General features: G+C 36.0%; 1 protein-coding gene across 3 annotated transcripts in view; it reads left to right on the plus strand.

Moving 5' to 3' along the window:
- The window catches only part of LOC145686524 (venom protease-like), a 70,048-nt gene extending 45,447 nt beyond the window's left edge, over nt 1–24,601 (plus strand). For all 3 annotated transcript variants that reach the window (XM_081759912.1, XM_081759913.1, XM_081759914.1), the window contains 3 exons: nt 9,448–9,713; nt 19,415–19,584; nt 23,218–24,601. In XM_081759912.1, the coding sequence (XP_081616038.1) occupies nt 9,448–9,713; nt 19,415–19,584; nt 23,218–23,394 (613 nt within the window). In that variant the 3' untranslated portion in view covers nt 23,395–24,601. The remainder of the gene's footprint in view (nt 1–9,447; nt 9,714–19,414; nt 19,585–23,217) is intronic.
- Nucleotides 24,602–27,020: the final 2,419 nt, after the last annotated feature.

Raw genomic sequence — 27,020 nt, forward strand, 5'->3', positions numbered from 1 at the left:
TGTTGCTAAGGAAAGTAGGTGATATTATGTGCAAATATGATGGAAGATAAGATTAGTTGTTGATAAATAGGTTGGATTTGTATTCATATATTTTGATATGAGTTGTAGATGCAGAGAACGAGATTTATGGTGATTAAGATAAGTAATGATAAACAGATGTTATACTTAAAGAAGTGAATTCTATTGTATCAGTGCAGATTCGGAATAAAGTGGCTAAATGCGATACATAGTTTTTCGGTGTTAAGAAGTACTAGGTTAACTTTGATTCAGGAATCCTTTAAGAAAAAGCTAACATATTTATCCTACCGACTGCGCCAAATATGTTAACTTTTTCTTAAAGAGTTCCTGAATCAAAGTTAACCTAGTACTACTTCACCGAAAAACTATGTATCGCATTTAGCCACTTTATTCCGAATCTGCACTGATACAATTGAATTCACTTCTTTAAGTACAACATCTGTTTATCATTACTTATCTTAATCACCATAAATCTCGTTCCCTGCATCTACAACTCATATCAAAATTTATGAATACATATCCAATCTATCTATCAACAACTAATCTTATCTTCCATCATATTTGCACATAATATCACCTACTTGCCTTAGCAACAGCCAGTGTCCATTTAACAAGCACTTTGTGCCCTTTTATATTCCAACAGGTATATATGTGTTGAGATCAATCGCGCTTATCGCAGATTTTTACATTTCTTTTACAAGTTAAGGAATAATATTCAATTGGAACTATGAAGTACTTATAAATGTTCCAATACTGAACAAAGTAGACTTATTTTAGCCCTGCATGACTTGAGATATTATACAGGGTGTTACAAAAAGTATCACAGTATTTTGCGAACAGATTCCTGACATCAAAATAAGAAAAAAGTTCATATGGACCTCTGCTCAAAAGTGGATAATTTCGGAGTTATAGGGTGTCGAAAACGTAAAACCAGGGCCGGATCTTGAATCCTATACGTTCGCAAGAGGCGCCAGTTGAAGAGGGCGTTAAACTGGAACAGAAGTTTTGTTTCAAATGTGAACATTTATGAGAGAAAATGTAGTGATGAAAAATTTTCCAAATAGCGTCAAATAAATGTAAAAATACAGATAAAGTACATTAACGGGACAATAAAGTCTCAACTTTGTGTGGTTGGTTGTAAAACACTCTTTTTCACTTGAAATGGGCTCGTACATTAATTGGCGCCAATGCCATACTCACAAGTGATGCAGTTTTGAGGAAAATTTCTCGCGGCGCAGGGAAATTTAGGAAAGATTTTTTAAAGAGGGAGAAAGGCAAGGTTACTAGAGAACAGGTTGCCTCGAAACACTTCGGTTTTCGTTCGGATGGAGTCGGTGAAGATCGTAATACGTCACCCGTAGACCAAACGCTTTGAAGACACTTGAGAACTCTATGATCATTCTACAGCTTTAAATGCACTAAATAGAATTAGAATGATTATTTTAGGCAATAATCTTGGTGTACTGAAAATTAACAAAAACACAAATACTGTCGAAAATGAAGAATTTATTGTAAGGAAATTTCTTTAAAAATGTGGTGGTGTATGTACTGATGAAATGCTGAAGACTGATTTTCAAGTTCCGGCACTGGATTGAAGATAAATTAAATATCGATAAAGGCACACACTTTTGTCATGTGTTATATATTAAACAAGTTCAGCTAAAATTAATAAACAATTATTCGAGATCAACTGTACCTCAAGAACGATTATATGAACTAGCTTAGATGGCTATCAAAAATGATATACTCAATGAAATGGATATGTCATAAGAGATTTTGCTAAATTGAAAGCCAAAAAAATGTCTTTATAACATGAATTTTTCGATAACAAAGAAAACGAGAAATTAAACTAATCACCATTAATCGTATCAGTAGAAAGTACTATGTAAATATGATTTTAATGAAGCGTAAGAGTTCTTGTCAAAATCAAACCTGTATTAATATTAGAGCTGAAGCTCATGAGTTTTATTCTGTTTCAACTTTTATGTTCCAATTGTACTTGTCAAAATACATCTTAGGTGTATATCTTAGTTCTGGATTGTGCTTATTTAATTAAAAAAATGCTATACTATTAATTATTAAAATTGGAATTTCGTTCAATATTTATCCAAGACAATTAGTTATAATTTCACCATTTTTTTGTTAATATTCACAGGTAGACTGAAGATATTGAAGAAATGTGCAATTGTAACAATTATTTGAAGAATTTTTGTCCATTACAACTTCCTACTCTTTTATTATCATTTACGTGGGGGTGCCGAAATATTGTTTGCTTACACTTTCAAAATGTCTAGAACCGGCTCTGCGTAAAACAAGTAAAGTAAAAGTTCATAGCTCCTTTACTATGGGACCTATCGCAGTCGACTCAAGACATCACAGAGGAACTAGCATGTGAACTATCCAAATATCAATTTTTAAGAATGCTCCAGCACTTCCAAAAAGCCTCTCTAAAAATGATTGTGCAAGTACCGGAGGTTCTGAAAGATGGATATTTGGATAGTTCACATACTAGTTCCTCAGTTATGCCTTGACCCGACTACAATCGGTCCTATACTAGTGGAACTAAGCAGAGGCGGATCAAGGATCGGACAACCCGGGAGATTGCCCGGGGCGCCACAGCCAGGGGGAGCCAAAACGAGCATCAAAAAATAAATTTAATAACGTGTTTTCTACTAACCTTTTTGGTTTATATTCTTGTAAAATAGCGTCAATTACATCATTTCACCATGGAAGAAGAATTGCATAGTATCAGTGGGACTGTATTGACAAATGGAGACATGGCATATAGAAGAAACAGTGAAGGGGGAGTTGATAATGTTTATAGCAGGCCATGTTCTTTGTGAACTTTTCCCAGGCAATGACTGTTATTGGATTTTATATATATTACTCTTTTAAAGTGTTAGTGGAGGAGGAACAGTATATACAGCACTTACTTTTGATTTGTTAGAAACGACACCGCTCCGCCAAACTGTCGACCTTTTTTGAAAGTAGTGTCCAGAAGATGTTATTGTTTTACTTTGTTTTGCCAAATCATTCATTTCGACAGTGTTTGTGAAATCTTACACCACTCTGCAACAGCATAGGGAGGGGATTAGAAGCGGCACTACGAAACTAAAAAACATTCAGCGACTACTTTTGAATCCTTTCTCCTGACAACACGTTTTCCTTGTTACTAATGTGCAGGGGTGCCCACAAGCGGGGGCTATGACGCAAACTGCGTCATTGAAATATTTGGGGGGGTTAAAATCTATATAAATATGTTTGATGAGGGGGGTAAAATTAATCGAAAAGAAGATTTTTCATGGAAGAACACCTACGGATAGACAATTGGGGGGGTGCGTCATAGACATAAGGGGGGGTGGGCACCACTGCTAATGTGTGAAATGTATTATTGGTATTTTACATTATTAGAATAGATTGTTACATAGTAGTCAGATATATGATAGAATGACTCCTGATGCTATTGATATATCAAAACAATTTACAATATAGAAGTAATGATGCCCCATTAGTACGGTGACCATATTTCTGTTAGTGAAAATCGGGACATTTTTTAAAGTCAGTCGTAGGGTTGCCAGATTTGTAAAATCAAAAAGGAGGACACTTTGACTTTAAAAAATCACTAAAAACGTTGCTTTCACCGAAACTTAAGTTTGTTTCCAGATTATATCAAAACAGCACATTTTTTTTTTAAAAAAAAAAAAGGAAAAAAAATATTATAGAAATTATACATTATTAAAGTAAACTAATACAAAAAATACAATTACAAAATGATGGCTCATTAGCAGGCAGCAAACAGCAGGCTTTATTGGTACTTAATAAAGTCATGGTACTAACCACTTTTTATTCTATCTCCAATTTGGCAATATTTTACGCATCTTGAAAACCTGTTTTACTTATTGACCTCCTGAAGCATCTCTGTTTCATTAATTAGTTGACCTGTTTCATTAATTAGTCTACAAACTCGAAAAGGAGGACTCCGGATTAGGTACAAAGCCGGACATCAATTTTTATGTCCAAAATCCGGACAGTCCGGCTAAAAGCCAGACGTCTGGCAACCCGAGATTAGTTCATATGTTCACTGTACTACTCTTTTTCAGCGTTCATAGAGGAAGACGGTTTGGGCTCTTTCCACTCATATTTCTCTGATGAGGCCAGAGCTTTTAAAAGATTCTTGATTTTGTTTTTAATGTACTCGTACATTTCTTTACACGTTTGTGAAGTTCATTTGTATTACTAAAGTTGATTTTACACAATCAATGGACATCACGGACTTTTAAGCACCTCAAAAGTTGTTTATCATTGAAAATGCCCGCTCGATCGAAGCATTTGTTCCCGGCAAGCAAAGAACAAACTCAACAAACATCTTAAGATTAGGAACATTTATATAATCTTTTTTCAAGTTCTGGAATATGGTTAACCACCCTTGTTCTGATAAAAGCTTCTGGTTTGTAAACTCTGACAAAACAGTGTCTGTAAGATATGAGTTCAGCACACTTAGTTCGTTTAACAAACGGTCAAATGAAATAGGCAGCATACTATCTTGAAAAAGAGTTCAACTTTCTTCTACTTCTTCCCATCTTAGCTGCCTCTTTAAATCTGAAATGAAATGAAATGAAATCTTTAAGTTTTACGTCCCACGGTTATGCCGGTTAGGCTAAAGGAGACGGTGATTATGAGAGATGAATGAAATGGTGGAATGAAGAAAGTGGGAGGAAACGGGAGAACCCCGAGAAAACCCACGAGCACGGTGTTTGTCCACCACAAAGTTCACTTGGCGGGGGCTGGGATCGAACCCGGGACCCCAAGCACCAGAGGTGAACGCTCTACCACTGAGCCACCGCGCCCCCCCTCTTTAAATCTATCCAAGACAGTTGACTCAAGCTATCTACATTTGTTTTCCAAAGATCTAAATAGGTTATGTTATGGTCATAAAAAGAAGGCACAGTCTCCTTCACCTATTGCAAATCACAGCCTTGTCCAGCAACAAAATTCTTTCTTTGAAGGTCTTTAACTTTCGTCGGTAGAAATGAGGACTGGTGTTGGAGTTAATCCGTCACTTCCAGTGTAGTCGTATGACGGTTCTGAATGGCAATCCGCTTTAATGATCAGCGGGATCTGTCAGTGACAGTTTTCTTCTGACCACTGTTCCTCTTCGCCGATTTGATTTTGAAGTGAGTTTTGTACGTCGTCATCACCTTGAACACTATCCCTCGCGACAGACCCAACACACTTGCCACTTTTGTCCCATTCATTTCACATAACCGAGCACCAACAACCTCTTTGGAAATCAAGAAGGTCGCCCATTTTACACTATTATTATCTGCTGAATTAACTACGCACTGCTGTTCTACTGCTTCTCAAACAGTACGGAGTTTGCCCTCTCAAACATCACTAGCAACAGTCCAGCGCTGCGATTGTCGCCTGATCATTACTAGAGCCTATCTATTTCAAGTGTGCCCTCGGAAAATATATGAAACATACATCCGCTCCATCTCCGCCACCCTCGTACAGAGGAAACCCTCCCTTTGCTTAGAGGAAAAGTGAATGACCTCGGCTGTGTTGCCATTCAGTCGTTTGGTCTTGACGAGTGAAGATCGTAGGCTACTTAGAATGGCTAATAAGGCAGTGCACAGCAAAGTCCGTGAAATAGTTTATTGTGGCAACGCTTACTTATCCAGCAATTGGAAGATCTCGGCCACAGAAACTTGTCGCTCCTCTTTCGAGTAAGGTACCGGAAAACACGCATCGACAGCAGCGCCAACAGGAGTATACTTGAAATATAAAGGCTTAAAGAGACATCAGTTGTGTTTCCAACTTCAAGTGTCTCCATTAAATTGATAAATACAGGGTGTTTCAAAACAACACCGACAACGTTTGGGAGATGATTCCTGACACCAAATTAAGGCAAAAAGTATAGACCAACCTGGATGTACAAACGCTTCCTTTCGGAGTTATAGGCTGCCGAAAACATGAAAAATGAATTTTAAAGGTCCATAGCTCCAAAGCTGTAGGGCCTTTCGTAGTCGGGTCAAGACTCCACTTAGAAACTAATATGTGCCCTATCCAAAAATCCATGTTTCAGAATCTTAAGGTACTCACACAACAATTTTTATAGAGGAAGTTTGGCTACGGGCATATAATTTGAAGTACTCACCAACTACCTACCGTACGATTGAAGTACTTTATATCAACTGCACTGTGCGAATTGACGGGAGGATGCAAGAAATGTTTTCCCTTGATAAAAAATTTTCTCCCCTGGACAAGAAAAATTTCATTCCTGGAAAAGATGAGTACCCCTTCCTCTCAAGAACTTTTTCGAATCGGTATGATAGAAACGGAGCAACTTTTATTTTGTGTAGAAAAGAAACTTTTATTTGAGTGAAAACAGTTTATGGAACATCTCGCTTGAAAGCACACACTTTTGTTTCTTAAAATAGTCAGCCATTCAGTCGGGAAACATTATTTTTTACTAGGGGTTCGAAGGGAGTGTAAAAATCATCAAATGTGCAATTTCTGAAAAAGTGTTCTTGTGTGTCGTGTCAGCAGTATCACAACATTTATTCAAACGGGTGATGGTTTAGTTGCACCTAGAAGATTCTATATATTTGTAATAAAAAAGACTAATAATAATAATAATAATAATAATAATAATAATAATAATAATAATAATATTTGCTCGTATTAGAGTATATGATTATGTTAGAGTGTGTGATGGCTGAGTGCAGTGTGAACTTCATCCCCTTTGGGAAAATACAGTGAAACCTCTACTAACGGACACCTCTATAAAGCGGACACCTCCCGTAACGGACATATTTTGTAATCCCCAAACACTGACATAGGAAAAAAACATATTGGCAAACCTCTCTAAAGAGGACACTCTCTAGTACGGACACGGACAATCTTTTCTGTGTTTTATAGGTATTATTTACCTCCGTACTACGGACACTTTCTCTAGAAACAAATTTAAAAGTACTGTAAAAATACATCTTAAATAATTCATACATGTGTCGCCAAGGAAGTATTGCGACAACGTTTTGCCTCCTCAATTGTCTGCTCAGTAACCCAGATGAAGCTTCTCCGTTTAACAACACTCTCGTGTTTTTTGCTTGCATTCCACTCCCTCCCAAGCTGTTTTAGATACAAAAGTGATTGGCAGTTGCCCGCCTTTTGGGATGACACATTATTCTACTGTCCCGCTGGAATCTCTAACCAAGCGAAAGAAATTTTCGTTAATTTTTGCCTGTCGATACGCATATTGTCTAAAAAGACACTAATGGAGTGCAATTAACCCACAAATTAAAGCAACATACTGAAAACCTACTAAGTAGTAATAAATGTAAAGTGCAGAGAACTACAACATATTATTTGCATGTTGTGCCTGGAACATGAAGTATTGGATGGCGAAGGATAATGCAGATACAGTAACATTTTGGTAATATTCGTGAATAAATGATTCATGCAAAAAAAATTCTAATTGCATATTACCCTATTTATTAATTTACGTAAGAAAATATTGAAACCTCTTTAAGGCGGACACCTCTCTATAGCGGATAATTTTTGATTCCCCACGGCTGTCCGCTTTAGAGAGGTTTCACTTATTAAATTAACACATTGGACAACTCTGTAACACAAATATGCCATGAAGAGTTTGAAAATGATTCAATGTGTCGTACAAAATATGCCTTCAACTTTCTGCGAAGTGTGTCTTAGGGTAAAGAAATACCGAAGATACCTCGCGATCGAGGACGAGCTTTAAGTCTTGGTCGCTACCTCAATAATGGCACAAACACATGGATTCAAATGGGTAAGCGCATGCCCGAGACGAAATAAATTAAATCTTTGAGTTTTACGTGCCATGGTTATGCTAGGTAGGCTAAAGGAGACGATGATGATAAAATAATCAACGAAATGGTGGAATGAAGAAAGTGGGAGAAAACGGGAGAACCCCGAGGAAACCTACGCACACGGTATTTGTCCACTGTATCCGAGCTGGGATCGAACCAGAGACCCCATGCACCAGAGGTGAACGCTCTACCACTGAGCCACCGCGGCCCCTCATGTCGGAGATGTACGCTATATGTCGACCTAGAGGTCGACCGCGATAGTAAATTAGTGGTCGCGATGATAACCAACCGAGTTTGTTTTTACATCGATGTTTAGTGTAAGCATCGCCGTGGCTCGTGTTCTCATTGGTTTTCCCTGAAGCATTGCACGGAATAAAATTTTCATTTGTTCAGAATTTCGTCTGGAGAAGATTGTGCGTGTCTATGCTCGAGAAGTTTCGCTGCTCTTTAAATTTGATTATGAAAGACATATTATTAGAACTAATGATGAATGTTCCTGCAATATGGGGTAAGAGCCACATACATCATAATAGGCATATTTTAAATAGAGAATGGAAGAAAATAACGATGAAATTGTAATGTCAGATAAGTAAACCATATTTATTTGAGAATTATAGTGTAGCTTATTACTATATAAAGCAGTGGCGCTTACAGGGAGGGCGCTTTCGGGTTGAAGTCCCTAAATTCCAGAATTTCTAAAGAAAGAGAAGCTAGTATTAATGATATCTATACTTAAAAACTTCACACACTACCAATTTCGAGATTAATAAAAAAGAATTCCTTCTAAGTTCGTTACTGATATAAGGAAGAAAAACCTGTAAAGAAAGGCACGTATCCATAAGGAGGCAACGTCGAATAATGGGATTGCAGTGGCGAAACTTCATTTGGTGAAGTTAATACCCCCTCCACCTCGAAACTTGAAGACAAACCTGTTTTTTTTGTTTTACTGGGAAATGATTTCTAGCCTGAGTACTGAAAGAGGGCATTTATTTACAGAAAATTGAAAAAAAAGGTAAAAGCCATTGATTTATTGATAGAAATGGACAAGAGATGAGACTCAAATATTTTTGCGAAACAAGAGACGAGACTTTAACATTTCTCATGTCTCGTCTTGCGTCTATCCCTACTTATAAACTGTTTGGACTTTTCAATTTCAAAATGTGGTTTCGAGTGATTTTTATGCACTAAGGGAATAATTTCTCGCGCGTCACATTAAGTTTCTCCCCAAACTGAGATCTTACAGCGAGGATGCTCCCCTCATCCATTTAGACCTAGACATCGAGGTAGTGACCACAATTTAAACCTCGCCTCGATCGCAAGGTATTTTCGGTATGTCTTTACTCTTACTTGTTAGCAGAAACTACTTTTGAGCTACCTTTACAATACTTTGCATACACTGAACACTTTGTGAACACTAACGAGTCATACTTTCCAGGTAATTTATTTGGGAACTTTGCGAAGCACATACCCAAGATTTCATTTGGAGAATCACATAGGCTAGAGTTTATTTGTTAATTTGGAGTAATAACTGTTATACTTTCTCCGTGTATCTAGTGTATATTCTCTTATTTTTACTCAACAGGACAGTTACTGTAGCTCGAATAGGCGATCTGGACTTTACAACGACACGAGATGACGCTCAACCCATAGATGTTGGTATAGACGAGACAATCATTCATCCAGAATATCTTCCACCTTCCGTATACCATGATCTAGCAATATTGATCCTGGACTCTCCAGTTCCTTTGACGCCATACACAGTACCTGTCTGCCTCCCAGCAGAGAACTCGAGGGAGGACTTCTCTGGAACATCTGCAAAATTATATGGATGGGGAAGGTTATCATTTGGTAAGTCCCCATAATGATTAAAAACTTCTATAATGTCAGAAAAGCAGCCAATTTGTACTTCGTTAAAATTCCTGGAATGATATCAATAAGAAAATGTAATTATATTTTGACTTACACAAGCAAATTGTTAGAATGTCTGACAATATTAATGTTTTGTGATACAGATTGTAAGGTTATTTCTTCGTTTACGCTACATTCCCTGATTCCAAATATATATATTGAATATATATACAGCACACGAGATTATAATAAAAAACACAACACATTTATTCACTTTTGAATATATATATTCACTTTCAACATATATCGTGTTTGTCACATTAAAATATTGTACATTCGGTCTTTACAAGGTGGTTCTTCCTTCTATCTTTTTCTTAGTTACCGCAGCAACGACATCAGACATATAAACAAGTTGTCATAGCAACGAAATTAAGAAATATTTCAATATGTTACAAATATTTAAATTATTTTTTTATATTTTTTTCTTCCTAATTGCTTGTGCCTTTAAAATAGCACTTTTGCCCGTAAATATAAACAATACTTAGAAAGTACATACAAAGATAACAAAAATAGACACGATTGTTATATAATGGCTCCCGAACTATGGGACTTTTTAAAATTGATCACAATTAAAGAAAAAATCCTGGACCGTTAGATATTTCATATACAGTAGTTACCTTGCTTTTTGAATAGCCTTCATATATATAAAATTACAATTCATAAAACTATATATTATTTTCATTTTACCTCAATATCATTGTTATATTTATTCAATAATCAATTTTATTTTAATTCTATAAAATTATCGATAAAAAGACATTCAAAATGTTTTAGGTCCAAAATAGATTCTTTAATTTAATGCCATTTATACTCGTTAACAATTAAGTTGGTGTGAATTAAAATACAACGTAACATGTTTTATTTACTCCGGCATATTTAACATAAATTTAATAGACAATATTTGTATCGATGCATAGATGTAATTGCATAGAATGTGAACGGAGTAAAAATTACGATGAAATCAACAATATTCAAAGTGAAACAAAACAAAAAAATAATCGAATGTTTTTGACGGGCGCCATAACTTTAGCTCATGTTACATTAGCAAAAGATTCGATTAGGTTACATTGAATAGCACAATGTTGAGTACAGTCCGGTATGTTATTTACTTCACCAATTGTTCGGTTTCGATTTCGAAAATTACTGCCACCTATGTAATTACTACAAAATCTTGGAGTTCGTAAACACTTAGCTCGATTATTTACATTATTCCTAAAAGCAGCATAATTATTATTTCTATTTCTTCTGAAATTAGATTCGGTCGTACGAGGGTCACTACGAAAGTTTTGAGATGTGAAACAACTTACATACTTAAAATCAATTCAACACTTACATTTTCTCAAAGTAACATTATTACCCTGTATATTACACTGTACACACACCCATTACACTGTACACACTTTTGCATCCTCGAAAACCCCTTTTGGAAGCAGTGTTGCCAGTTTTTTCTTCAAGTATTGAAAGTTCATTCTCGTAAGCCACTACAGCCTCTTCAGGGCTGCAAAATCTCTTCCCACGCATACTATCTTTGATCCTGAGGAATTGAAAAAAATTACACGGGGCCAGGTCAGAGCTATACGGCGGATGAATCATAAGTTTGACCTCCGTAGATTCTAAAAACTGAATTGTGATGTTGGCCGTGTGTGCGGACGCGTTGTTATGATGAAGCAGGATCTCACGCAATCCAGTTCTTGGACGCCGTTCCCGAAGCTTCTGGAACACTTTTGTTTGGCAAACAGTGGTGTACCACTGAGCAGTAACAGTCCTTTGTTCTTCAAGTGGAACAGTTGCAACATGGCCAGATTTGGAGAAGGAAGTTGCGATCATCTTCTTCCCCTCACTTCGCGGTCGCTTCACTTTCGTGGGAAGATTTTCGTCTGGAAAGATCCAAACTGTAGACTGGCGTTTATTTTCAGGGTCAAATTGATAGATCCAAGTTTCATTACCAGTAACAATGTCAGAGACGCGTCGAGAATTGCCTCCATCAAATCTTGCAAGCATTTCTTCACACCATTCCACACGCATGCGTTTCTGCTGTTCAGTCAAAGTGTGAGGCACCCAACGAGATGAAAACTTCCTGAGCCGAAGATCATCATGAAGAATTTTTGTTACTGCTGGCGATCCAATGTTCACTGTAGATTCAATATCCTTGAAAGTTGTTCGAGGATTTTCTCGAATCATTTGTTCCACAGCGGCAATGTTTTCATCTGACACAGCTGTTGCCGGACGTCCAGCTCTCTCTTCATCTTCAAGCGATGTCCGGCCTGTTCTGAATTCACCAAACCACAGAAAAATTGTAGCACGGGAAGGAGCAAGGTTCCCAAATGCCGCCTGCAAACGGTCAAGGCTTTGTGTCTCGTTCAAACCACTTTTGAAATCGTAAAGGATCATTGTCCGAAAATGTTCCCTTTCGAGCTCCATTCTAGACAGCTGAATACTGCTCACATCAACAAACAAGTGAAGGCGATACGGCCATGCCGATAAGCGAGGCGAGTTGAAACTTGCTTCGCTTCTTCGCTCTGGATACCACTACCGAACGCAATTGTTGGAATTCAAATACTGTGCCACAACAATGCGTATCTCAAAACTTTCGTAGTGACCCTTGTATTGCCATTACGAGAAAATCTAACATTACCTCTCGTATTATGATTACAATCTTCTCTAACATTGATATTTCGAACAGGAATATATATCTTTTTCTTAGTTACCGCAACAACGACATCAAACATATAAACAAGTTGTCATAGCAACGAAATTAAGAAATATTTGGATATGATACAAATATTTAAATTAATTTTTATATTTTTCTTCTTCTTCTTCTTAATTGCTTGTGCCTTTAAAATAGCACTTTTGCCCGTAAATATAAACAATACTTAGAAAGTACATACAAAAATAGACACTATCGTTTGAGAGTTATGAACAACTTATTCCATTATTGAATAGGTTGTTATTGTGAGCAAAATGGATTAGAGGATGGTGTCGGATAACTCAGAAATTTTATATATAAAAGGGCTTAAGGAGAGAAATAATGTGGAACAAGTATCGAGTCGCTCGATGAGACTGATCGGCAATGACTGATGAAAGTGAGAGCTAACAGAAGGCTGATGCTTCCTCTAAAATACCGTAGCGCTGAAACTATGAAACAAGTCCTGAATTAAATTTGACGAACATTTCGAGCTCAAATAACCCCCTCCTTGTAAAACTCAATACTCTCAACCAGTGTCGGACTGGAGTTGTTAGAGCTAGGCGGAGATGGAAACTTAGAGAGGCGCCTCATGGATAAATTTATGTAAACATTTTGGCTTTTAAAATGATTTTTTAATTTGTTCACAACACTAAGCATACGCAGTTACAAAACGACTAGTTCTAAATAGGCCCTATCGTAAATATTGCATAGCAAAGAATAATATTATAATTACAGCTAACAAGAATGTGAATGTAGGATGGATAAATTAATAGTAGTCTACATGTTCTAATACAAACAGAAGGAAATATACTATTAGATTCAATTGTATGACTATATTAAATTTCGCAGCATGTGTAATCGTTTAAGATCTCTGGAGCTTTTTGCTATTTCGCTTCCAATAGCATCGTAATCTATAAGAAAATTATGTACCCATTCAGTATTAAGGAGCATGAAATTTTTCAGTAGACTTTGCCTCAAAAGTGATCTCAGGTTTGATTTAATGATTCGCAACTTAGAAAATAGGCATTCGCAAGTTACCAGGTTAGTTGGAAGAGCCATATCTCATTTGTACACACAAAAAATGCCGTAAGTGCTTACATTTAAAGTCAGCGCATACAGGAATGTAAAAACACAATTTATACAACCCTGGATTGAGCAAATCCTGATCTTCCGTTTTGTTTTCACTCCATTCATCTTCATTTCCAGAATCAGCTAGGCACTGAACCACATCAAAGTCAGAAGTAGAAGTATTCTTCAGATTCTTGAAGTAATCTTTGAAATGAGTCACAAATTGTTTTAGTTCGCGTGACAGGGTTTCTTTCCACACGCCTATATTTTCTGCTAACGTTTTCAGGACTCCAGCTGGTAGTCCATGTGATTTATTTTTTCAAATCTCTTTGGGATCAAATAGGCACAATCTTTTATTAAATGTTCACTTGGAATAAACTTTTCTTCAACACTTGTACACAGTGTTGCCAGATTGGGCTAGAAGTAGCGGATTGGGCAATTTTTTAAGTGCTCTCGCTACCAAAATTTCAAATTGGTCGACACGCTTGCTTTTTGGGCTACTTTTAATGATCTGCAGGCTATAATTCTTAACAATGCGCTACTTCCTTATTTTTATATGTGAAATCACAAATTATTAGTTTTATATAATGCAACAAAAGTTTGTTTGCTAAGTATTTTATTCACGATGAACTACCATGTCCGATATTAGTTCAATTCTTGTTTTAGTACTTTTTAATCTTCAGATTTGACATCACTAGACTTTTGTTGAGTTTGCGCTGTGCAGTATCACTTATAGTGTTCCTGTTTTACTTAATGCCTAGGCCTAATAGTTGTAAGAATCTGGTAAGCTTACATGAGATAAGGAGTTTAAGCCCCGTATTTAAAAATCTCCCCTAAATGCCTCCTCTATCCACAAATCCCAGGAATATACCTAGAAAATTCCAGGGATATTGGGGTATTCTTGCAATGTTCTAGATGTATTCTTGGGATTTGTGTGTAGGGGAGGCATTTAGAGGAGATTTATAAATACGGGACTAATTGTCAGTAGCGGTTCGTCGTCTGTAGAAGCAACGGTGGCAATATTAAAGGTATGTAGGTACGCGCAAGTGTTCCCCTCCCCCAGTGTTCTTGAGTTTTATAAAAAATATATTCAGAAAATATAAAGAGGAAACTCCTTTTAAGCTATATTTGTATATTTATTGATTAAAGGTTATTCTCTAATATTGATTTAATATATAGACCTAAGCTATTTCCTTTTTTTTAAACAATCACTATCAAAGTACGTTTATACACTATTTATATACAAAACTTCTACATTCATGTTATTGAACAAGAGATAAATCGAATATATAGCATGTGTTGTAAGCCATGAATGATGGCGTTAACCCAAAAAGAAGAAAAAATCAAGAAAATTGCATATATTCATGCACGCAGTTAAACAAAAATTATTTGGTTAAACAAACTATGCATTATTTTAAAATAAGAGGTCTTTCTTCGTTCTTTTCGGGCTTCAAATTGTTCTGACTTCATTGAAATCTGAAATGCTGCTCACCAAGTTTTTCTGAATAAAAAGCATCACTACCTCAAATATTTTCCGCTTTATTTTCTTTAAGAGTACAGAAACACCTCTCTCCGATAATATGCATTTTTAAAGCATTTCTTTGTATGAATGCTAAGGAACAGAAAGTCCATTTTCAGTAACCATGTATTTTTGTCTACTGTTCTACTATAAAGAAGTATGAAATCTAAGTTTTTTCCTTCAAAAATGAAAAAAAAGTTTAACATTCCAGCAAATTAGGCTAAAGAAGACAGATGATTATAGAAAGTGAATGATTTGAGAATAATTTTTTATGCTCTCCGCCGGAAATCGAACACGGGATCATGTGCATGAAAGACAGAAAATTAGACCAGTGGTAGGTCTTTTTCTTCTTCTAGACATGATTTACTAAATATTAATATTTGGAATGATTTGTCAGTTTTCAATCAATAGGAATTAACCGTGAATTAGAAATCACTGAATTTGATGCTGAACATATCTTGAATATAGGAATTTCTCTTTTGGGCATGGTAGGTATATATTTCAAAGTAGGAAAGAAGAACGAACTGCGATTGCAAGCACTAGATATTTCTATTGTCAATGTTCGTTTGATTTGATTTGGTTTACCATTCATTCTGTACATCATACTACATGTGTGTTTCACTATTGAGTCTTCTTTATTTCAGTTCTTAACTGCAATGATGTTTTAAATTGGAAAAATTTTGTGAAAACAACATCAAGCAACCTCTAAAACACAAAAAGAATATATATACTTATGTGTATAGTAAGATTATTATTCTTTTAGTGTCACAAATTATTTCCTAGATTCTAAATTACTTGGGGTCCCTGGTTCGATTCCAGATCGCGTCAAGGTGGCTTTGTATTGGACGAAAACCGTGTACGTGTGTTTTCTCTCACTTTCTTCATTCCAACATTTAATTCATTCTCATCATCTTATTTAGCATATGGCCATAAAAAGTATTGATGAGAGATTAATTACAAATTACTTAACTGGGTGGAATGGGAAGAAATATCATACATACAGTATTAAGTCCCGTTGGCTGCATTTATACTTCAGTTTTTCATTAGACATACTTCCTGGTATTCCATGTTGGAATCTCCTAATTTCATGGCTGATAATATGACACCCCCAAAAAAAGAAAAGGAAAACATCTTGCTTGAAAGAGAATCGATACTAGACAGTTCTTGAGACAGTAAACATTCTTAAAAATTGCACCGATACGAGCACAAAATTAAAATACAGAATTATTTTATATTTTGACAATTCCTCTGTTTTAATCATAATGAATATTTAGGACCACAAACACCCAACTTTGGGAGGGCAAAACTCCCTTGATATTATGCCTGTAAGAAACACTACAACCACCAGACGCGTATTTGTTCTTTGTGAATAACTTCTTTCTTCCAAGCGTCTGTATGTTACTCTCCCTATCAATTGAGTCAAGCGCTGCCAAGCGGAGGAATTCGTAACTATTACAGAAGCTGACTATATACCAGTTGCGGAACGAGGTGCAACTGCAAGCAGGTATGAGGGAAGATAGCAGCGATGCAAGAATAAATCCACTTCCCCATGTTAAGAGATACGAGCTCGCTGCCATATGCTCAATGTTACTGCTTCCAGTGGCAAAGCTCGCTGCAACTGGAAATGTAAATGTCTCTCTTTCTTTCAGTTTTTTTAATTGAATGTTTTAAGAAATGCATCAATACTGTCTTGCGCTGAAGAGCAAAGAATATATATTTTTTTTACTTTTTACTGATACACTACTTTAATACATATAGATATCTTTAGTATTAAAAAAATACCCGGTTGTACAACCATGCATCATATAGTGCATCATATAGCCACTGCTAATTGTATTACTATATTATCCTTATTAACATAAGTAAGTGAAATTACAATTAAAACTTCCAAAATTCATAGCTCCCAAACAAAGAATTTACCAAATAAATTTCAAATAAATAGGAATAACGGTAAAAAAAAAAGCGTAGTGTAAACAATGTAAAGTGTATTGTAATGTGAAGGCCATGAAGCAGACACGTATCCACTGGCGGGTGAGTAGGGGTGCCGGGCTCCCCCTAAATTTTCACTGCCTTCCCTATAAAATTTTCACGGTAGGCTTGCAAAGGAACCATAATATGGTGATGAACTATAATATGGTTGGATTGGCCTCCCTAACTTCTACCGCCCTTGTGGTTTAAGCAAATATGTCTTCTTGAAAATCAGAATGGTCGCTCATATTACAGTATCACCGTCCGTACAGCTCATTGCACATTGCGAATCTACTGCTACTGAAGTAGTATGTAGTTTACTCTAACACACCACCACCAAAAGTGCGATTACCTCATGAAAGTTGCCAACCCAAATGTCTGACATATTTCCAACTCCAGATGTTTCCATTCAATCGATAAGGATATGATTAGTAAAAGTGTATAGCTGCAAAATAATTTATTTTTATGTTTAGAGTACAAATAGTTCAAATCCGCTACTTTTGGAGCATAACCTCGCTACTTTTTAATATTCAAATCTGGCAACACTGCTTGTAAAAGCGGCGTCACAAATTCTGTAGAAAGTTTCTACTTGGAACTTCTTCCACTTCGCTTTTTCTTGCACAGACGAATCTTCTTCAGAGCAGTTTTCATCGAAAAGCGTTTTTTTTACTCCGAATCCTTTTCATTGCAAAATCAGCATCCACCCTGAGATGAAGTTTGTTTTCGTCCCATTCTCTGGTAAGATTTTCCGAAAACATTTTAACGTTTTCATACAGGTGAGAAAATTTCTCTCTGAACGACTTTAAACTTGTTGTTAGTGTCTGGATCATTTCCCATGCCGTAGTCGATTTTTGGGGACAGTGGGTAATTGGAAGTTAGTGTTGTAAGTTCAAATAAAATCAAATGAGCGACTATTAACTTTTAACCAAAATAAACTTATAATTTCATAACTATTGAAAATTCAGCCAGACGAAATATGATGTCTTTTAGATATGTTAAATGTAATTTACGCATAATTTGGATATTAAAATTCTGCAAAAAAAAATATCAAAAAAATTTCCATTTTTACCTAAACATCTATGACTACTAAAGTCATAGATTACATTACATTACATTACGTTAATAAGTAACACTATAAACAATAGCATACAATATTATTGCCTTAATTAATATCTACTTTCCCACCTGAGAACACGCAGGCGTCGCTTACGTTGAGTCTCGACGCTAATACAATAACATTACACAGAGTCAAATCAACGAGAGAATGAGCCATGCACCAGCCACAAGGCCACTTGTGATAATACTAAATCAGACTGAGTTGTTACATATCACCTAAGATAACTGGCAGTGTTTGAACCCGCAACGCGAGACAACGGTAATTTGACAGTTTATAGCCTTTAAATAATCTACTCAAACCTGCAATAACCCTGTATATGATATTTATTATAAAGACAATAGTGGAAATTTTAACTAAAATTGTCTTCACTTCAATACACCTAAGCCTATTTTATTTTGACAAAGTGGTGCCATAAGAGGGTGGATACAGGCGGAGTTTTCCGCCTCGCCACCCTGTCCAGTCCGACACTGCTCTCAACTCAACTCAAAGATTGTAAACGGCAATGTTAATTTTGCAATACCTTATTCCGAAACGCTTCTTATACGGAACAACCTGCAGTAATACTGGAGGTCGTTTCGCTACCTGTGTTCGAAATGGCAGAATGAAACCGCCCATCTTCTTTTCTTGACGGGGCGTAGAACAAGGATGTTATAAAATAGAGGATCTGCTCATACGTATCTTCATCCTATGAACTCAATGAAACCAGACAACAACCGAGCATCGTCTGAGCTGACACGTCTGATTGGCTACTCTCGTTTCCGCCATGATTGTTGTGATCTTAGTGGCGCGGAGTGGGTGTGGCGAAACTGTGACGTATGGCTTCACGATTTTGTTGTATGGGCAGATCCTCTATTTTATAACATCACGAAATGCTGATATACCAATGTTTTGAGTGTGCACTTTGCTCGCTGTGCGTTGCTAGTCTCACCCTCAAGAAAACGAAAACGTGCTAACGAGGAAATTCTGTAAACGTCCTTTAAGTGTGAAAGCTGATATTAGACAATAATTCATGTATTTAACTAAACTGGGTTTATTTCAGAACTAACACAAGCTATGTTTTTATTATTATTGTAACTTTATTCGTTTCTAGGATGTACAAAATAAAATGTACTTCATTCGTGCCGTTATTTACAAAGATATGACATGCCTTTGTGTATAACAGTTATAATTAAAGATACCTACAGTTCATATTTGTAAATATGACTTTGCTGTCTTTGTCTTCCATGATTCTGAAAAGTAAGTCTTATTACACTCTATCATTACACTGTATCACATTGTTATAGGTGGAGATGTGAGCCCTATCCTTCAAGAAGTTATTGTGACAATTTTCAACAACTCCTATTGCGCAGAATCTTTTGATTCTCCTATCGTATCTACAAGGCGGTTCCCGCAAGGGTTTATAGATAGCCAACTGTGTGCAGGAGATATAAACGGTGGAAAGGATGCTTGTCAGGTGAGTTCTGAATCTCTACCATTGATTGCATGCATTAAGTATTCAATTATGTATATGATGTGTACATAGATGGAGGCCCCATAATTGTTATAAGGACTCTGATATCACATTCGCAATAAATATTGTATTTCTTTTACTTTACTCTAATGTGATGTTCAAACAGAGGTTCGGCAGTTACGTACTGAAGTAAGTGCACCAAAAATCAATGATAGATAGTTTTATGTTTGTGGCTGGATTTTTTTTCAGGAAAAAATGAAATATACTTTCTATTGCCAACAACAAAACAAAATTAAAACTTCATATTATCAGGAACATGTTTTGACGAACATTTATAACAACGACATCCCCACATGACACGGAGCAGACATCACATTTAATATATATGGACATACACGTCTTACATTTAAGTATCTGACTCATTCTTATCCCTTTGAAGACACATTGACTGCTTCTCAAATATGCCAACTTTGCTTCGTTTTCCAAAATCATTCGGTTGTGACTTCGCGAGTTCTAACGGAGACGTAAATCACGCGAAACTAGTTACTTCTTAAGACTGGGGCACAAGTCAAGCTTCATCTCCAGGAGCAATACCAATAGCACATAAGAACATAGGTGGATGCAGCTCATTTGACGTAGAGACGTAAGTACCAAATTTTTTTTTTTAAAATGAGATATTTCAACTGGGGACTCTTCAAACCTTAATCTATCATCTGACGAAGTAGCGTAATTCTATCTCTAATAGTTTTTGTCCAGTAAGAAATGTTCAACTGGCGTAAACGACAATCTTGTATTGCTTGTTATTTTACGTAAAGACGTAAGCGCCATTTGTGTCACTTACGCCTTTCCGTCATGTAAAATGTGTAATATAATTGGTCGTTACGTTTCATGGCACTATACAATAAATGCTACTGAGACTGTTTTAATCAATGACAATGCCTTTTTATGCGATATCATTTGATGATTGTTACAAAAAGTCTTACCGGATTGTGAAATTTCATGCCAGTGACACAACATTGAAAAACAGACTCCTGTTGTCACTGACCAGCAAGATGTTCTGACGAGCTTCTCACGAACATCATAGAAACATACTCCTGGTTAATAATCATGCAATTGCATAGGAGTATACAATGCCACTGTTATTTAATGACTCCACGGAATGACTGACAAGGTTTCTTCATCGGATTGTCATGTCTGATAGAAAAATAAATCTACTACAACAATAATTGTAAACGGTCAAGAAAGTGGTTGGATTATCATTAAAGTCCAGAGTGATTTCAAAACAATTTCTCCTCCTGCAGAAGGCATGGTATAATATTATGATGAAGGTGATCCGTCATTCCTTTCTGCAAGGTATAACCATCACTGTGGATCGCTGCTGTCATGAACTCCATAAAATTCACCATGAATTTGTTTGCAACCATCCAACAATTGTCAAGAGACACAGTGCCCTTATGGAGCTCGACCGTATGTCGCACAAAAGGCAGTGCATACTCTTCATTAAGTTGTGGTATGAAATCCTTCATCACCCATCGTATTCTGTTGATATTTTCTTCCACCGACTGCTACCTGTGCCGGCATAAGTTTCAAATCTTACGGGGAAAACTTCCCTTATGACCGTTTGAGGACTTCTTCGAATCACAGACTCCAAACTTATTTCATTAAAGAATTAATTGTGGGTGATCAATAGCTAAACTATGTGACTTTTGCCGGACAAAACTTTGAATAACTATGTATTGTAATTTTCATTTTTCTGGCTTTAGAAGTGACACATGTTAGTTGGACAGTTCAGTTATACCAACCTAATATTATGAAAGCTCTTTTTTTAATTTTAATTTAGACTCATCAACTAAAGTTCTTAACAGTCACTGATCTAGCATAGGCTGTGGAAATATAAAACCAATGGTTCAAATATATTTGGTGGAATGAATATATATTCAAAGTTCTTACCCTCAAATGTTTCGTGTAGCAACATTGTGTTTTTATGATAACTATATGAATCTTACAGTAAAATACAGAGCATTAGTTACTCAATTACCAACACATATTTCGAATCTCGAAAGTTTTGTAAATACGTAATATTTAGGAACAAATCTCTATAACTTAGGGTGCTACATAAAACGTTAATTATAAATATAATATGTACGTATTTATCATAAAATATGAGGGATATTATTATTTAATTCATAAGATACTACATGTGAAACCACAGATTTTTCTGGTTAATTACATACGAATCTCACTAGAAATGGACATGAACCTGTCATACGAACATCCGAATCAAACCTAGTCCATTCAATAAACAAAGACATGTTCATGCACAAAAAATTAGGTGCCATGGACAACAGAGTAAGTCCCAGGGGCCTATTAACCCTAGAAAATCGTAAACTCGCAGTGAAATAGCTATTGCATCAATACTGTTCACTCTTCATGGGTTATAGTTGAATATATTCAGGATTAAACAAGATTTCCAGAGGTACCGTGCACTGAGGCCCATAAAGTACTTGAACAGGGAAAATTGGGAGAATGTCGGGAAAATTCTCTCCAGAAATCCTTCCCATCAACTTAGTTTCATGCTGAAGAGAATGAACTATAAACCATCACTTTCCAATGAACAGCGTTGATGAAATAGCTATTTCACGGCAAGTCTCCGATTTTTTATACGAGGAGAATTCAAAAAGTAAAGGCACATTTGAGAAAATTTGTACTTATTCTAATGATAGAAAACTGAAACATACCTAATATTTCTACGTAACCTCAATGCACTTCAATGCACTTTTCGCAAGTTTTTTGATTCCGTCAGAAAAAAAAATGTTTTTCGGTTGCATCCATAACAAATTTTGCACCGCATCAATGACTAGCTGATGGTTGACGTTTAAATTTCTTAACTTCTGGTGATGATGGGTTTTTCCAAACCATGCTCGCAGCCTTATTTTCTGGTTCAGGATGATGTACCCAAGTTCCTCGGTCGTTGAGGTCGGTGGCCTGCCGGATCTTTCATCGTCTCATAAACAAGTTCTTCCCTGTTTGAAACGCTCTATCCATACGTAGATCTTTCTTCGCGATAAACAGCTGCCATCATACTGTGCTTGCATTCGACGAATAATGTCCACAGGTCTCACATCTTCCGCATACAAAAAAGCGAATCACTGCTCTCATTTCCTCCTTGGTGCAGATCGCCAATGGAGCTGTCATGTTTAACGGTCTGCTACACTCACTCAGCGCAGGTTACTAGCAGTGTTGCCAATCCGTGGTAAGAGAAATTGCAAATGTGCCTTTACTTTTTGAATTTCCCTCGTACTAACATGGTTAATGGGCCCCAGGTACTTACTCCGTTGTCCATTGCACCTATTTTTGTTTTGTCCATGAGCATGTCTTTGTTATGTTTATCGAATGGACTAGGTTTGATTCGGATGTCCAGATGACACGTTTATGTCCGTTCCTTGTCAGTTCATTTTGAATAATAATAATCCTATCCACCTTATCGGTAGCTCCATTAATTTTTAAAGGTAGTAGAGCTTTCCGCAAGATTTAACCTTGTAGACCTATTTTGGTCCCGAAAACCACTTTTATAAATTTGAAAAATCTGTACATTATTATTAGTATTATTATTTATTATTGTCTTTCTGCTTCTAGGGTGATTCTGGTGGGCCTCTGGTGGTTCAAAGAAGTAAATCGTTGCACTATGTTTTAGCAGGTGTGATTTCGAACGGCATTGGTTGTGGTTCCAAAAAATTTCCTGGAGTTTATATTCGTGTTTCATCCTACATCAACTGGATTAAGACAATCACTGGGCCATTACCGTTTCCTTGACAACATGTATTATATTAAAGTCAAATTACTGCTATCAATTTATAAAAAAAAAATTGTAGCGCTTAAATTATTATTTAAAAAAAGAGATTGTTTTCTAGAATGAAGAAATTCTTTGAATTTTATTATTATAATCGTGGTATGGTAACAGCTACTAAAGAACTACTGCTTATGCCAATGGTGTCCACGCTTGAATAAATTTCCAATTGCTCCTTTTACACTCGTTTTGTGTTGAAGCCTTCGGCCCGCTGTATGGTCACAATCAAGGATGTTATAATATAGTGAATATATCCATAGATATCTTTATTCCAATACATCGGTAAAGCCGAAAATCAACCGATCATCGCTCAATCTGATTGGTTTTCGCTCTTTCCTGCTATTCATATTCGATCAAAACATTAGGTTCTCCGTGTGGAAACATATGGTGTTTCTTATGTTTATTTTTTTTAAATCCTTGCTTTAACGTTTAAAATGGTTAAGTGTGTAGCTTATTTTCAATCTATAAACAAAAAGAGAAGAAATTTCCAGGAATATAACCTTTCATAGATACAAAAAGGATTAGCTATAGGATATCCTTTGTAGATAATATTGACATTTTAATTTCCATATTAGCTGTCCTTTCTCATATTTTTTATCATGTTTATCCAAGGTTTTAGTGGTATTAGTATGGATTTATAATTTCAATATGTGGCGCTTCATCAGTGATGCTAGGTCCTCAAGTTAAAATTTCCCTCAGGAATTCTCAGAAATTCCCCTTTTCAGATAAAATTCCCTAATTTTCGTTCACTATATATCAGGGTTGTTTTGTTTAAAACAAAATGTTTAAATAAATGATTAAAACTTGTTTTAAACAATTGATTTTGTTTAAAACAAATTTTGTATACGTTTTAAACATTTTGTTTTAAACACGTGTATTTTTTAAAACTTGTTTTAAACATAGGTTTATTTTTATTTTATTTTATTTTTGTAAAAACAAAATCTGCCAGAGAAAGAAAATTGTCAAAAGTGCTCCCCATTCAGATCCCATGTGAATGTTGTGATTTCTCGTGGCTACATCAGGTCAATATGGTAGTCCACAATTTACTTTGTCCCTTTTTTCTCTTTGTTTTAAACATTTATTGTGTTATTTAAATGCTTCTCAGTTAACTTGCGATAAAGTGTCGCAGTCGAAGCTTTGATTACTTGTAGAACTGTAAAATAAAATAATTATCATGGAACCAAATTTTTGTATTCTATTCAGAAAACAAACGAAAGATTATTTGCAAAATTGCGGTTCTGAATTTTTTTTAAAAAAAAAACGCAGGCATTCATTGATACAATAGATGTTGGTTCTCAGTCTCCGTACAACTTGGAATCGTTTAACATGAGTTTTACGGGGAGAAAAAAAGGACATCATCTGGAGCAAATTTATTCAAGTAACTCAGAGAAGAAAAAAAAAGAAAAGAAAATGACCATACGAGCTCGTTGCAAAACTTGTAAGAAAAAAATGGTTGGTTTAGTTCAAAGAATGAAGAATCATTATGAAAAATGCAATGCTGTGAAAAAACTGGAAACCCAAACAAATTGTAAAAGTGTTGATCCAAAAATTGCTTCTGAGGATTCTAACGTCAGTGATGTGGTTAACATGCAACTGGAAACTTCAATTAAGGATTAATTTTGTATCAACAATATCTTTTTCATTATATTATGAACATTTTATTTCGTCACTCTTCTCCACCTCAGTTCTAAATTTTCTTAAAAACTTTACACCCTGGCATAGCTTGTATGAAAGGACCAGGCGAGAACGTGCAATGTATGGCAGTCGCCCGCGTAACTAACCATTAAAGCATTATACTTATTGTAACATTAATGCCAAACGTCAGTGTCCAGGACAATTTGATCTCAATTTGTTCGTCTGTCTGTATGTATGTACCACGCTACAGGGCGCAATTTTCGGTCTTTTAACATTAAATTTTGAGGATAGAGGCACGAGACTTCGGAATTTGCTTTATAGATTTTGACTGCGATCCGACGTAAAATTTCAAAATTAGTGGTTCGGATCCCACTTTCAACAAAAATGCCCTGACTCATAAGCCTTGCTACTGATGAAAGACTGTAACAAACTAATTTTATGCGTTTCGAACAAACTTGGGTTGCAGGATAAATTTGGCTCCAACTCAGTTTTTATAAAATATTTTTAGATATGGAGCGTTCAGAGCATAAGGGATCCAAGTCCATTTTCAGAAAGGTTCACTTTTGTTCAGCAAACGTAGTATCTTCGTAGTCAAGAGTACGAAATAAATCAAACACAAACCACGTGAAAAGGGTGTGGACTAGAGTTTCATAGGACAACCGCTAGACAAGGGCGTTGATGGAATGGAGGAGGAGGGCAAATTTCCCCCTCCTTGCTCATAAATTTAAGATATGAACATTAAATTGTGTACGCTGGAGCGTGGAAATGATTAACAAGTCAAGCTCCGAATGCCATAGACAATGATGCATAATTGCGTTAAATAAATGCAGGGAGTGTCCAAAAGAATACACCAACGGAAAACATCATATTTTCACAACCACGAATCCGAGATGAAAGAAAGAAAAGCTACATGATAAGATGCAATCTTGAATTTTATATAATTGCCGCTAGAGAGACGTTCGTTTAGAAGTCATCCGCCCCTTACCCTAAATTTCAGATTTTGGGGGCAATAATGCAGATTTAGAAACCTTTTGCTGAGCAAAGTCCAATAGAAAACTTGAAGTCCTTACACTGAATAAATACGGATTTTGATCAGTTATAATCCATTTCCATTAACCATAAGGAGCTATAGGCCTATATTGCTCTCTTGTATATTTTTTGGGTCAAGGATTCCAAAGGTGGCTCTACTTTCGAGTTTCAAGCCTGCCTAAAATTCTGGAAATTGGGCCTAAGCAACTTCCCAGTTTTAATCATCTGTATGTTCGCCGTATTTATTCGGTGTAAGGACCTCAAGCTTGTTCTGTTGACTTTGCTTATTAAAAGATATCTAAAACTGTCTTACTGTCACCAAAATCCGAAATCCAGAGTGAGGATGAGGTGGTTGCCCTCCCGTCCCATTGACGCCCCTGTTTAGCGGCTGTCATATGAAACTATCCCACGCCCTTTCGGTTTGTTTTCGTTACTTTTGGTTTGGACTCTTGACTGCGAAGATATTACGTACGTTTTGAAATAGAATTCATTTGCTGAGCAAAACTGAACTTTATTGAAAATTGATTTGGATCTATTGTGCTCTGAACGCCTTAAATATTACCTTTCTTCAATAAATTATTGACTCAAAAAACAACCGATTATATAGGCTTGCAGAAAACATTCTAAATTTAGCACAACATGAAGTGTGCTTCAAACATTACTTTTCGAAAATCTATTATTTTAAAATAATTTTATTAACATCAGTGTTTTGAAATAGTAATCAAATTTTGCAACAAAAATCTCGCCCGCCTCCACAAAACGCGAGCTTTGCCTCTAAAGGCATATAACTAGAAAACTTTCAGAAGCGGTAACTCCGAAATTACTTGCTTTAAGGTTAAAATAACCACACAACCGTATTTCTGGTAAAATTCTAGCCTTAAAAATGTAACATGACTCCCTTTGCATTTGAAATTTCGAATACCAAAAT

The sequence above is a fragment of the Thermobia domestica genome, chromosome 5, assembly GCF_964235325.1.
Source record: "Thermobia domestica chromosome 5, izTheDome1.hap1.1, whole genome shotgun sequence".
Taxonomy (NCBI): Eukaryota; Metazoa; Arthropoda; class Insecta; order Zygentoma; family Lepismatidae; genus Thermobia; species Thermobia domestica.